This window comes from Mesocricetus auratus, unplaced genomic scaffold, assembly GCF_017639785.1.
Source record: "Mesocricetus auratus isolate SY011 unplaced genomic scaffold, BCM_Maur_2.0 Super-Scaffold_100006, whole genome shotgun sequence".
Classification (NCBI taxonomy): domain Eukaryota; kingdom Metazoa; phylum Chordata; class Mammalia; order Rodentia; family Cricetidae; genus Mesocricetus; species Mesocricetus auratus.
Window position 1 is genome coordinate 13,368,991 of NW_024429190.1, and position 14,688 is coordinate 13,383,678.

Sequence of the window (14,688 nt, forward strand, 5' to 3'; positions counted from 1 at the left end):
AGATGTAAGCCAGTCCTGGCACTGGAGGTTTCACTTGGTAGTGAAAGATGGCCAGTTGGGGCATTGTCTCCCCTGTTGCTTGAGGACTCCATTTTTATTTCTTTCATGTATGTATATATTTTAAGAAGCTTCTATGCAGTAGGTTTCCATATGGTCCTGCAAATGGCCCTTAGTGATAGCTGTCCCTTCCTGTATCTCCCTTCCCCCTCCCCCTTCACTGAACCTTGTTCTGGTGGTGCATCTCTCTAACTGTATGTTCTAGTTCCTATTCCCTGAGAGATCCTCCCCTAACACCACTTCCTTAAGCTATATCCAACCTTTGTGGTTATACAGATAGAACCACGCTTATGGGAGGTTTAAAAGCTAATATCCACATATAAGGGTATACATACCATACTGTCTTTTGGGGCCAGGGTCACCTCATTCAGAATGATTTTATTTATTTGTATTTAAATTAGAAACAAGCTTGTTTTACATGTCAATCCCAGTTTCCTCTCCCTCCCCTCCCCCCTGCCCTCCCCCACTGATCCCCTATCCCATCCCCTTTCTGCTCCCCAGGGAGGGTGAGGCCTTCCATGGGGGATCTTCAAAGTCTGTCATATCATTTGGAGCAGGGTCTAGGCCCTCCCTCATGTGTCTAGGCTGACAGAGCATCCCTCTATGTGGAATGGGTTCTCAGAGTCCATTTGTATACTAGGGATAAATACTGATTCACTACCAGAGGCCCCATAGATTCCCCAGGCCTCCTAACTCACACCCACTGTTCAGGGGGTCTGGATAAGTCCTATGCTGATTTGCCAGCTATAAGTCTGAGATCCATGAGCTCCCCCTTTTTCAGATCAGCTGTTTCTGTGGGTTTCTCCAGCCTGGTCTTAACCCCTTTGCTCCTCACTCCTCCCTCTCTGCAACTGGGTACCAAGAGTTCAACTTAGTGTTTAGCTGAGGGTGTCTGCTTCTGCTTCCATCAGTTACTGGATGAAGGCTCTAGGATGGCATATAAGGTAGTCATCAATCTCATTATTGGAGATGGGCATTTAAGATAGCCTCTCCACTATTGCTTAGATTCTTAGTAGGGGCCATCCTTGTAGAAATCTGGACATTTCCCTAGTCCAAATCTCTCTTTAAACATACAATGAGTCCCTCTATTATGGTATCTCTTTTCTTGCTCTTTTCTATTCTTCCCCTGACTCAATCTTCCTGTTCCCTCATGTACCCCTCTTCTCCCCTTCTCTTTCTCTCCCCTTCCCCCATGTTCCCAATTAGCTCATGAGATCTTGTCCCTTTCCCCTTCTGTAGGGGATCATGTATGTCTCTCTTAGGGTCCTGCTTGTTTCCTAGCTTCTCTGGTGGTGTGGATTGTAGGTTGGTAATCCTTTGCTGTATGTTTAAAATCCATAAATGAGTGAGTACATACCCTGTTTCTCTTTTTGTGACTGGATTACCTCACTCAGGATGGTTTCTTCTAGTTCCATCCATTTGCCTGCAAATTTCAAGATTCCATTGTTTTTTCCACTGAGTAATACTCCATTGTAAAATGTACCATATTTTCTTTTTCCATTCTTCAGTCAAGGGGAATCTAGATTGCTTCCAGGTTCTGGCTATTACAAATAATGCTGCTATGAACATAGTGGAACAGATATCCTTGTTGTATGGATGTGCATCCTTTGGATATGTGCCTAAGAGTGGAATTGCTGGGCCTTGTGGTAGACTGATCCCCATCTTCCTGAGGAATCTCCACACTGATTTCCAAAGTGGCTGTACGAGTTGACACTCACACCAGCAGTGGAGGAGTGTTCTCCTTTCTTCACATCCTCTCCAGAATAAACTGTCGTTGGTGTTTTTGATTTTAGCCACAGAATGTTTTTTCTCCATCTATTTACCTGTGAATTTCACAATTGCCCTTTGAATTTAACAGCTGCAAATCATTTTTTTTGTGTAATTACCTCATTATCTTTATCCCCCTTCCCCTGTAATATAAGCTGATTACAGTTTCCCTCCCTCTAGTCCTCCTGGTTCAGCTCTTCTTCACATGCCCTCCTTGGGGCTCCACACCCTTTCTGCCTCTCATTGTGAAACAAGCAGGCATCGTGGTCCCCGAAGCATCGGGTCTGGGTTCCGTTTTGTGAAGTGGGCCGCAAGTCAAATCAGATACTGCTTGGATACTCCTACAAGCTTTGTGCCGTCATTGCACAGGAAGGACACCTTTGCAGAGGACTGGGGTTTATGATTCTCCTTTGGTAGCATGTCGAGTACCTTCTAGTGTCAAGAACACTAGCCGATAGGGGTGAAGGCTCTATGTAGGCACCACCTCTCTTTCTCCGGGTCTGATCCAAGATTCGGAGTCTCCAGAGAATGGAAGAGAATGGAGTTGAGGTGAGAAAAGGTGAATGGAGTTGAGGTGGAGGAGGTGAGTGGAGATGAGGAGGAGGAGGAGGGGAGTGGAGATGAGGAGGAGGAGGGGAGTGGAGATGAGGAGGAGGAGGGGAGTGGAGATGAGGAGGAGGAGGGGAGTGGAGATGAGGAGGAGGGGAGTGGAGATGAGGAGGAGGAGGGGAGTGGAGATGAGGAGGAGGAGGGGAGTGGAGATGAGGAGGAGGAGGGGAGTGGAGATGAGGAGGAGGAGGGGAGTGGAGATGAGGAGGAGGAGGGGAGTGGAGATGAGGAGGAGGAGGGGAGTGGAGATGAGGAGGAGGAGGGGAGTGGAGATGAGGAGGAGGAGGGGAGTGGAGATGAGGAGGAGGAGGGGAGTGGAGATGAGGAGGAGGAGGGGAGTGGAGATGAGGAGGAGGAGGGGAGTGGAGATGAGGAGGAGGAGGGGAGTGGAGATGAGGAGGAGGGGAGTGGAGATGAGGAGGAGGAGGGGAGTGGAGATGAGGAGGAGGGGAGTGGTGATGAGGAGGAGAAGGGGAGTGGAGATGAGGAGGAGGAGGGGAGTGGTGATGAGGAGGAGGAGGGGTGCCTGTAAGCAGGTTGTTACTGGGTGGAGGGGGGAATAGAGAGACAGTATGGAGGACAGGCAGGGCAGTACGATTCGCCTACCTAAGTCCTAAGTCCCTGGCAAGAGTGGCTGCTGGGGGTCCTGGGTAGAGAGCGCTCCTACAGCGCTGACACAAAGAGATGCGGTAAGGGAAGCAAGGCTGGGATTGCAGCGAGGTTTCACGTGTGTTTTAACAATCAGGGCTTCATAGTTCTTCCTGCAGTCTCACTGCTGTGCTGATTCCCCTCCTCAGCCTGAACCTTTTCTTCCTGCATTCTCCTTAGGGCTGGTTTGCTGGCTATAATTTTTTAGGCTGTTTATGTCTTGGAAAGCTTTTCTTTCTCCTTCAATCATGGCAGATAGTTTTGCTGGGTATAATATTTTAGGGTGGCATGATACCCTTTTAGGAGTCTCCAGGCTCTTCTGACTTTAAAGTTTCCAATGGGAATTCAGCTGTTGTTTTCATGGACTTCCTTTACATGTGACTTAAATTTTTTCTTTGCCCCTTTGTATACACAATCTTTGTTCTGTGACTTAGTGTTTTAACTATGTATTCTGTGGGGATCTTCTTTTTTGATCTTGTTTATTTGGTGTTCTCTGGGCTTCCTGTATCCATATAGGTGTGTTTTTCCTTAGTTTGGGGGGAATTTTCTTCTAGGATCTTATTGAAGACCTATCTGGTCTATGCCATTGGCTTGGATTCTTCCCCATGTTTACCTACAATTTCAAGGTTTGTGGTTTTTTTTTCCATGGTATCTTGATTATCTGGTCTAGGTCCTCTATTTTATCTTCAAGACCTGATATTCACTCTACTTGTAAGCCTTTTCTTTGAGGTTTCTTGTTGAGGTACTGGATTTCCAATTCCGTCTCCACATTCCATCTTCACTCTTCATGGTTTCTACCTCCTTATTGAATCCAGGTCTCACATCCTGGGTTGTCTTCACCATTTCCACCAGCTTTATGTTCATGTTTTCTTGGGCATCAATCAGGAGTTTATTCTTCATTTCACTGAAGCGTTTGTTTGTGTCTTCTTTAAACTCCTTGGATTATTTGATGAAGTTATGATTGTTCTTTTAGATTCTGTATCCCAGGGTTCATTTAAGTAACTCTCACTGGTGAACCTTTTTACAGGAATGGCTGCCTTCCTTTCTTCCTTCCTTCCTTTCTTTCTTTCTTGATTTTTTGAGACAGGGTTTCTCTGTGTAGCTTTGTTCATGCTCAAAGTTCATGCTTTTCTTCCAGCCGTTGTATCTGTTTTTCCTCCACTGTCACCAAAGAGCAAACTCAACTCTTCACCTTCCAGCTGCACATCTCCAGCTTGGCTTTTTAAATGGTGCCATTCTTGTTTTGCTGTCCCCACCATCTGCTTCAGCATTTAGCTGGAATCCAGCCGTGAGGTCACGTGGCTCTGCAAATGGTTGGCTGGCTGTTTCAGTTCAGAACTTTCATCTTCTTTCATTGCATTTTTAGTGTTCACCATTTGTTGTTAAGTTTTACTTTTCATTTTGCAATACCATAAGATTTCAAACCGTCCTTGGCAGCTTGCACTTTACACATTAACTCACGATCTTCTTCCACTAAGAGAACTTTGTGGTGTTCAACAATTCACTTGAGGCTCTCACTGTCTCACTGCAATCCCAGAAGCATAGGCAGAATGAGAAAAAAACGCCAATACTTTTTGAGTGTCAAAGTAGCACATGCCTGGAGCAGCCCTGTGAAATTCCCAGGAAAGGAAGAGGGAAAAACATCCCCAGGTAAACGGAAAAATGAGGCAGGTAGAAAGAACTGAAAACTAATACCCAGAGCCTCAGGCTAAGGAGAGTTTACTCCACTGCATTCACTGAGCTATGGTATTCTTAGCAGGAATCCTCGGTTTTTGTGGTCCCAAGGGTAGAGTTCATGTGAGGCAGAATTTGTATAATTTTTTTTGTTGTTTTGTTTTAGTTCAGCATAAAAGAGAGCTGAGTACAATTCTACTGGCCCCTCCCAAGGAGTGTGACAGGATTCCTTTCGCAGATTCCTAAATGTGTTCGATTTTTGTGCAATACAAACAAAAGAAAACAACAAGAACAACAAACAAACAAACAAACAAACAAACAAACCTTACTTGCTCTGTGGTACCTGCAAATAGAAAGATTTACCCAGACTGATGGTGATGGTGTTCTTCCTGGCAGCACAGTGTTATGGTGCCCTCTGTTGGTGTATATTAGCTACTGCATGCCCTCCTGCCAGGTAGCTTTATTAGAGGCATGGAAGAAAGCCTGGAAGGACCATGTAAAGAACATACTGAATTCAGCAGTGAGGAGGGGCAAGTCCCCTGAAACTCACACCAGCCAACGTAGACAGAAGTGCCAGTAACATGCAAGAGACACTTGGTGTTCTGGATGAACTCCTTTTGGGCTGAAGAAGTGGGGAGTGGGGCTTGGGTTCCCCACTCACAGATCTGAAACACTGACTTGTTTTTGGGGATAGAGATTGTAAACCCATGCACACTGATGTGTAAGAGCCTGGAACACTGGCTAAGAGTAGCAGTTGATTGTAGATGCTTTGTGTTTGTATGTGTGTGTGTTAAATGTTTGTGAAGCATCTTGTCCCATGAGCCTCAGCTGGGTATTCATGAAGGGATGTTGTGTGGTACAGAAGCCACATTCAATTTGTTTAATCTAGCAGTGTGTGTGTGTGTGAGAGAGAGAGAGAGAGAGACAGAGACAGAGAGAGAGAGAGAGAGAGAGAGAGACAGAGACAGAGAGAGAGAGAGAGAGAGAGAATTGATCACAGAGTCCTTAATCTTGTGAAATACTAGCTACTATCATGAGTAAAGGTTGCCTGGAAACCCAGGAATGGCCCCTGTGACCAGATGATTCTCTCACTTCTGCCTAAGCCTTGCTTCTCTCCTTCCAGGCAGACATCTTCTCTGGAGCTATATTTATCAATCTAGCCTTGGGTCTGGATATATACTTGGCCATCTTTATCCTACTAGCAATCACTGCCCTTTATACAATCACAGGTAAGTCCATTCAAGCGAATTGGCAGCTCAAGCCTGGCCTAGGGTTAGGCACTCTCGAAAGATGAAGGAAGTAGGGTTTGAGAATGGCTGTTTTCTTGGTCTCCCCGAAAGTCCTGTGAATGTTCTGCGACAGCTCCTGGGCTGATTGGAACAAGCAGGACAACCTTTCACAGGCGCTCCGGGAGAGTTTAGCCCTGAAGATTGTGGGGCTAGGGTAATTAGAGGCATGCCAGGCTTAAAAAAAATAAGTGAGGAATAGAGGCAGGAATGGACGTGGTGTGCCTCAGGAGCAAGGCGGGCCAGCAGGTGCTGGAAGCAGGGGACGCAAAGCATGTTGGTATAAACAGGTACGGGTCCTTGGGATCCTTGGATTTAGTGTGACTAGATTGGGAACCATTTTGAAGTGGGAGACAGGCATACAAAGAGGTTTCAGAGTAAGATTTGAGGATGGCAGAGACACGTGTTCTTTGCAGGCGTGAAGGGAAAGGATCCCGTATACCCGAGGATGAGAAGTTAGCACATCTGTCCGTCCTATACCCATGCGCGCACGCGCACACACAGAACGAGAGCAAGAGAGAGTGAGAGCATGGGGAAAAGAGAGCAGGAGAGATGAAGAACTCTAGATACAAAGATAGAGCGCCCTGGGTTTATCTCTAGCATTACAGAGCAAGCATTTGTTTGTTTGTTTGTTTTGGGTTCTTTTCTGTTATTTATTTATTTTTTCATTTTACATACCTACCCCAGTTCCTCCTCCCACCCCTTACTTCCCCCACCCTACTCCCCTCCCCCCATCCACTTCTTAGAGGGTCTCCCTTAGGGAGTCAACAAAGTCTGGGATACCAAGTTGAGGGAGGACCAAGCCCCTCCCCTTCATCAAGACTAAGCAAGGTATCCCACCATAGGGAATGGGCTCCAAAAAGGATAAGTCCTGGTCCCACTGCTAGGGGACCCCCCCCAAACAGATCAAGCCACTTAACTGTCACCCACATTGAGAGAGAGGGCCTGGTTCTGTCCCAGGCAGGTTCCCCAGCTGAAGGTCCCGAGTCCTTCCAGAGTCCCTGAGCTCACACTGGCTCAGGTCAGCTGTCTCTGTGGTTTTCCCCATCATGATCTTGACCCTCCCTACAGCAAGCATTCTTTTGAGCCATATCCTAGCTTAAAAAAGCTCACAACAAGTGCTTTAGACAAGCATCTTCCCTTTCCCGGCCTTGTAGGTATTTTCATGAGAGGACGGAACATCCTAGGCAGCAGAATATTGCAACAGGATTGGGGGAAGAAGGAGGGAAAGTCGGGCGGCTGGTGGTGCCGGGGCAGTGAAGAGCCTCTTAGAAGGTGCCCTGGGGCTGAAGAGAGGGCAGTGGGTAGAAAAAGGAAGCGGGTGGGCATTGCCCATGCCATGAGATCTGTTGTCTTTCTGCCTGCTTAGGGGGCCTGGCAGCGGTGATCTACACAGATGCCTTGCAGACCGCAATCATGCTGGTGGGGTCTATTATCCTGACCGCATTTGGTAAGTGGGGCTAGGGCCAGCTGAGCAGGTGGGGGGAGGGGTAGAGTGCTGGGAAGACAAGAGCTGGTCTGGCCAGCCTGCCTGCATGCTCTGCTGTAACCAGTCTCTCTGCCAGCCAGCTCCCAAACAACCACACGGAGACTTATTAAAAGCTTGGCCCTAGCTTGGGTTTGCCCCCAACTGACTCATAAATTAATCTGCTTTTATTAATCTACATTCTGCCACATAGCTTTTTTACCTATACTCCTTGTTTTTATGTCTGACTTGTTGTGCATCTCCTGGCATCTCTGGCGTAATCCGTGTGCCTAGATTCCTCCACCTCTTCCTCTCTCTCCCCAGAAATCCCACCTATTTCTCTTGCTTAGATATTAGCCATCCAGTTCTTCATTAAACCTGTCACAGCAATATATCCTCACACAGTGTACAAATATCCTGTAACTCTCTGTCTAGCTCAGGGCAGTGGCCTAACCCTGACCGGCCATCCTTACGGAAGCCACCTTGCCCCTGTTGGACCCTTGTTGGAGCAGACCCAAGGAATACTTGAATTGCTTGGTTCAGTGGTCTCCAGTGTAGGCCTGTGGGAATATGGCACTATATTTGCAGAGAACCTGGGTAAAAATGAATAAGGCTAACTACTTATCAAGTGACACAGATTTACACACTGTATTTTCAGGCTGAAACTATATCCTGTATACATTAGGATGTTAAAAGTCCAAAGTTTATGCATTGTTGGTGATAGGAGATTTTTCATTTTAATGCTTCATTTGACAAAACTTAAAAATTTTGTCATGTCCTATCTTTTCTGGGAATCATCCTTGTCTATAAAAGACAGCAATTGGAAAGCCTAGCTGTTACAAGGAGATAGAAAACACATTTTGCTTTTTATGTTTATTGGGCCCTCTGGGTGTCATTCAAAGATGCCTGTCTACACTGTAGCTAGCGTTTAGTTTTGTAAGGATCTCCACCCCTGTAGGCTGGGGTGCTGTATGCTGGAGTTCGGGGGTCAGCAAGAATAGGCTAGAATGACCGCACTGAGCTGAGAAGTGGCAGAGATTCTGGTCCTCCGTTCCTGGGGCATCCCTGGGACCAGCTGTCCAGCCCACGTCCAATGTCTTTAACTCTGTGTTCTGAGTTCCAAAGACCATGGCTGGCAGCTGGGATTTAAAGAAAAACAGTCTGCATGTGTTCCGAAGCTGAGGTTTTCCTTTAATAAAACACCTCCCCCTTTTATACTGTTTGTAGTCAGGGCACTTCTACAAGTCTTTGCTTTGAAATGTCACTGTCTCCCAAGAGGCTGGGCAGAGTTAACACTCTTGTTTTATAATAGAAACCTGACACCTAGAGGGAAGGTAATTCGCTCCAAATCACACGTCAATGGTGTTGTCCTATGCTGGCATCCTCTTGGGGTCTAAGATACTCATATGTGAAGTCACAGGAGTTAACTTTTTACAGCGTTCTTTTTTGTACCAATGTTTTTCAGCTTTCAATGAAGTAGGAGGGTATGAGGCATTTGTTGAGAAGTACATGAAAGCCATTCCAAGTATGATTTCTGATGGAAATCTGACCATCAAGGAAGAATGTTACACTCCCAAGGAGGACTCGTTCCATATATTCCGAGATCCTATTAAGGGAGACATTCCATGGCCTGGGCTCATCTTTGGCCTGTCCATCCTCGCCCTGTGGTACTGGTGCACAGACCAGGTATGCAATCTGGGTGTGCAGGAGGACAGGGTATGTGACCGAGACTCCCACCTGGCAGGCTGTTGGGGTTGAGTATGTAGAGGAAGGCTCACATGGTCTGTGGGTTGCTGTGGACCAAGGCTAGAGACCCAAACCAGGGAAGCTGGGATGTCAGAGGGTCACAGAGTCACCGGGCTGCACAGCTCCTCGATGGGATGTTCCCACAGGTCATCGTGCAGCGCTGCCTCTCAGCTAAGAACATGTCTCACGTGAAGGCCGGCTGTACCCTGTGCGGCTATCTGAAGCTGCTGCCCATGTTCCTCATGGTGATGACGGGAATGGTCAGCCGGATTCTGTACACAGGTAATTCCTCCATCTGAATCAGCCCATTGCTTTGCTAGACCCTTTCTTTCGTGCCGTGGTTGCCAAGCATCCGGGTTGCCTATGTCAGGCAGTGTGCATATCAGGGGCTCAGAAATCTTGGAGTTGTCTTTCCCAATTTCTTCTTAAACCAAATTGTTACTTATTTTTGTTTTAAAACTTTAAAGTTGTTTGATAGCAAGCTTGTCGCCATGCCTGACAACCTGAACTTGATCTCTGGAGCCCACGAGGTGGGAGGAGAGAACCAATTCCCATTTCTTACACCAACAGTTGCCTTCTCATTTCTTTTTCTAATCTCCCACAGTCATGACACCATCCAGGTTCCCTCTTCCTGGAAATAGCATTTGCTCATTTGCAGTTCTGCACTCTGATCCCCCAGCCTTGTGGTGGTGTATAATAATAAGCACTTTGTGATTTTAATGTCAAAGGCCCAGCCTACTGCAGATTGCCCTGGGTTCTCTGCCCTATTTCCTGGATTGTGATTTTAATGTCAAAGGCCCAGCCTACTGCAGGTTGCCCTGGGTTCTCTGCCCTGTTTCCTGGATTGTGTCCTTGCAGGTACCCCAAGCCTTGTGACTTGCCATCTAGACCGATAGATTCATCCTTGGTCTTTTTGTGGCATCTCAGCATTGCTATTTACATGCTGTTGTTATGAATAAAAATAATTTTGGTTAGCTGTTATCATCAAAACTGTTTTGAATAAATAAATAGAGTGCCATAAAGTGACAGTTTGGCAAGCATCCTCCAAAATTAAGTCAGAATAAAGAAAAATCCCTCACAAGTGGGCATTTGCTGTGTTGTCCTTGGTTGCATGCCCCTCTAGGATCTCATATTCCTGTGCTGGCAGAAAACATAGTTGTGCTCTATATTCAGAACTCACATCTGTGGATCTTCACAGATATTGGAAAAAATTAAAATATTTGCACCTATGATGGAAATATGTACATTTTTGCATATAACTGTTCCCAAACAACATTGTCTAACAGCTATTTCCATAGCACTTATAGCTTATTATGTGCTGTGAGTAGTCTATGGGTGATGCCAGGGGAGATGTGCGTGTGTTACAGAAGGTACTATGCTATTTTATTTAAGGGGTTGGGCACCTGCAGACTTTGGAATCCACTGGGTAAAGCATCCAGGAGCCAATCACATGTGGATACTGAGAGACACTTGTTGAGCAAACAGAATGGGCCATACCTTAATGGTTACTGCATGTATTTGTTTACAAAATATTACTGCATTGAATTGGTGCTGTGTGAGTACTTAACAAAAGTACTTACCTGTGGTGAGTACTTAACAAAAGTTTGTTGGCCTGAATTCCATATGAGTTTCTAGAATTTTCTCCAAGATTCTAGATCTTGTTCCCTTCTCCTCCCAGTCTATTTCTTTCTTATCTCTGGTCCAGAGTGCTCACATCTTGGGAGTCACCCTAGTTTTCTAGGGATTTGACTGTATGTCTAAGAGCTGTTCACAATAAACCTCAAAACTAGGAGTGACAAATAACCATGATTTTCAGGAGGGGAAAAAAGAGACAATCTTCACCACCAAACTGTTTAAATGACAGCATCTCCTCCTTTCCCACAAGATCATTTCTTTGTTTCCTTTCTTTCCTCTGCCTAAGAACCATTTTTCTCTGCTGTGGGAGCTTTAAGATGTGTCAGGGATAACAGGGTCGGGATACGACACAGAAGAGCTTAGGTGGGAGATGTTCTCTTCCTGGCACTGATTTTCTTGTTTGAAGTGTTGCTTTAAGAAGGTAAACATTAAGCCTGGCGTGGTGATGTACGCCTGTAATCCCAGCACTCAGAGGTAGAGGCAGGTGAATTTCTGTGAGTTAGAGGCCAGCCTGGTCTACAGAGTGAGTTCCGGGTCAAACTCCATAGCTACAGAGAAACCCTGTCTGGAAAAACAAAAACAAAACAAAACAAAAACACAAAAACAAAAAAAGTAAACATTGCAACCATCTGAACCCACAGCAAACCAATGAAAGCTGATGCAGCTCTTCATCTCTCTCTAGACAAAATCGCCTGTGTCGTCCCCTCGGAATGTAAGAAATACTGTGGTACCTCAGTTGGCTGCACCAACATTGCCTATCCAACCTTGGTGGTGGAGCTCATGCCTGATGGTGAGACTTTCTTGGGAGGTCAATTTGGTTTAGACTCCACCTAGACTTCTGGATGCATTCTGGGACAAAGCCATTTCCAAGTCAGGGTGTACTCTAAGGTGAAAACCCTATTTCTGTGTTTTTGAGTTTTATTTATGTATTCATAACATATGGTTCAGTTGGAGTCTGTTGTCCTGAGCCTTGTCCATTAGTTGGGCTAAGAAAAAAATTATATGAAAACTTGTTGGGGTCGGGAGGAGAAATTCCCTTTCCATGCCTATCTAGATAATCATTTAAAACACTTAAACAAAGAGGTTATAATTTACAACAGTCATTTTGGAAAACAGTACAGAGGCTCCTGAAAAAAAATTAAAAGTAGACCTACCATACGATTGAGTGTTATGCGCACAAGGTTCCTATCCAACGGGAATGAAACCACTATATTAAAGAGACAACTGTATTCTAGTGTGAATTATAGTCTTGTGCAGTATTGCCAAGACAGGGAACCAACCTTAGTGTTTAAACGTAAGTGGATAAATATGTGCCTGCATAAACATTAGGATGACATTCAGACACACAAGAAGGCAATCTGTTCATGTGTGGTAATATGGATGACGCCGCCAGGTGTTAAGTGAGAAAGGCCAGTCACAGAAACTCAAATGGTAAATGGTCTCATTTCAATATGTAGAAATTTCTTGCACCCAGCCACTTTGCTGGCCTATGCACCTTATTCTCAGGAAGTTCTGGCAAGAAGAGTAGCATCAATTCATTTCTATCACATCCACGCTGTGATAGGAATGTTACATATGTAAAGGGGAGACAGACATATTTGTAGAGAACATTTTAACTGACAATTGCAGTAGCCTGCATTTTCACTCATTTGTAATAATAATAGTTATTTTCCTGTTACATTTATTTTATTGTCATTAAAATATAATTACATCACTTCCCCCATTCTTTCCCTTCCCCCAACTCTTCCCACGTGCTCCCCTTTCACTCTCTCAAATTCTTCCTTTAAAATTTAACACACACACACACACACACACACACACACATGTGAGCACATGCACACACACAGCTGAGTCTATTTAGTGTTTAGTGTTGTTTGTGCGTATATGATTTCAGAACTGACTGCTTGGTATTAGAAAACTAACTAGGAGCTCATCCCAAGGTCAAGACTACTTCTCCAACCTTTAATGTCCCTTAGTTGCCTATTGTCCTTTGCCTATGGTTGGGGCCCCTTCTGTGTTAGCATGTCTATTGGTCCATTGGTGTTGTCCTTGTTAAGCAGCTGTATTGTCAAGGTACGCATGAAACTTCCCTGTCATTTCTAGGAGACACAGTCTTACAGCAGATTTCCTGGTCCTCTGGGTCTTCCTACCCTGTCTTCTGAGATGTCCCAGGAGCCTTAAGCAATGTTATTTGTTTTTTTGTTTGTTTGTTTGTTTTGTGTTTGTTTTAAGGCTCAATCTTTCACTGAACTTGGAGTTCTCAGTTTTGATGAGACTGGCTGACTAGGGAGCACTAGTATCTGCATCAGCACTGGAGTTAAAGATATGTGCTACAGTTCCTGGCTTTATGGAGATTCTGGGGATCTGAACTCAGGTTCTCGTGCTCATACAGTAAATACCTTACCCACTGAGCCACCTTCTTAACCTTCCTTCCTTCCTTTCATGTATGTATGTATGTATGTATGTATGTATGTATGTATGTATGTATGTATTCATGTTTTCTTTTGAGGCAGAGTCTTGTTATGTAGCCCAGCTTCCCTACTGCCCAGATTACTGGTACTCACCAACATGGCAAGGTTTAAATTTCTACAAGCACAACCTCGGGCAGAGCATTTGTATTCAAATCATGTAAGAGTGGGAGTAATATTTAACTACTACCCTGAACTTGACTGCTTATTAATTAAGGTTCCGATGAGCAACAGTCACACTGGTCTTTGCAGGAACAAAGGTGTTACTTCTCTAAATTGGCCCTCTTCCCCTCTGCTCTTATGAACCCCTAGCACATAGTGCTAACGTGGAACAGTGAACAAAAAGACGTGTGCAAAAATCTGTGTTTGCACTGGGTGCTTCTGACCTCCCGGCTGTCACCTGGCTCCTGCGAATACCGAATCCGGTGTTAGACCACACAGACATTTCCTGTCCCTCAATCGCATTTAATGCCATGGTCGGTGTCTTTCTCGAATCTTTCTCTTTGGGTTCATGATGTTATCCTCTCCTGTTTGTCTCTTTCTCCGTCTGCTTATTTGTTTGGTTTCACTTGTGGATTCAGCTTCTCAGCCATCAAGTGCCCCCCATTAAGCCACACCAGTTCTTCCCATTTTGTCTCCTGATTATCATATGTGTTTCTTCCTGTCTGCTTTCACCTTCCTTGCCTTACTTACTCTGCTATACCATGATTGGGGGGGGGCACTAGGCTGCCATACAATTATATATAGCAAGTATTTGTTGAGTAGATAAGCAAATGAAGGTTTAATTAGAATAGAACAATGAAAGGAGATTAAGTTGCTTGTCCCTATGCTGCTGACGCTGTCAATGTTGATGTCAGCAAAGTCCATGTTGGTAGAGTTTAAACAGGTCTTAGTTGGGCAGTGGTGGTCCACATCTTTAATCCCAGCACTCAGGAGGCAGAGACAGGTATATTCCTGTGAGATTGAGGCCAGTCTGGTCTACAGAGTGAGTTCCATGACAGGCTCCAAAGCTACAGAGAAACCCTGTCTCAAAAACCAAAACCAACCAAATGAACAACAACAACAACAACAACAAAAAAAACAGGTCAGGCAGTCTGTGTCACAGACCCACTTAACCAGGTGATTAATGTAGCTTACATTTTGTTGTCCAACTAGTCCGACAATCACTGACTTCCAACAGAAAGTCCCAGAATCTAATAGTTGTTCAGTCCATGAGGTTGGGTGTCTCAACCGGTCTTCAGTATATGCTGGAATCCCTAAGAGGTAGGCTCCAATGCCAGTGAAGGAACGGACTTGCCAGGGAGGGTGATGGCAAGCAGACAAATAGCAAGAG

At 45.2% G+C, this 14,688-nt stretch overlaps 1 protein-coding gene across 1 annotated transcript in view; it reads left to right on the forward strand.

Moving 5' to 3' along the window:
- Window positions 1-14,688, forward strand: part of Slc5a1 (solute carrier family 5 member 1) — a 63,210-nt gene that overhangs the window by 35,934 nt on the left and 12,588 nt on the right. The window contains exons 6-10 of the mRNA XM_040746880.1: window positions 5,879-5,984; window positions 7,411-7,491; window positions 8,972-9,192; window positions 9,399-9,534; window positions 11,570-11,677. Coding sequence (XP_040602814.1) covers window positions 5,879-5,984; window positions 7,411-7,491; window positions 8,972-9,192; window positions 9,399-9,534; window positions 11,570-11,677 — 652 coding nt within the window. The remainder of the gene's footprint in view (window positions 1-5,878; window positions 5,985-7,410; window positions 7,492-8,971; window positions 9,193-9,398; window positions 9,535-11,569; window positions 11,678-14,688) is intronic.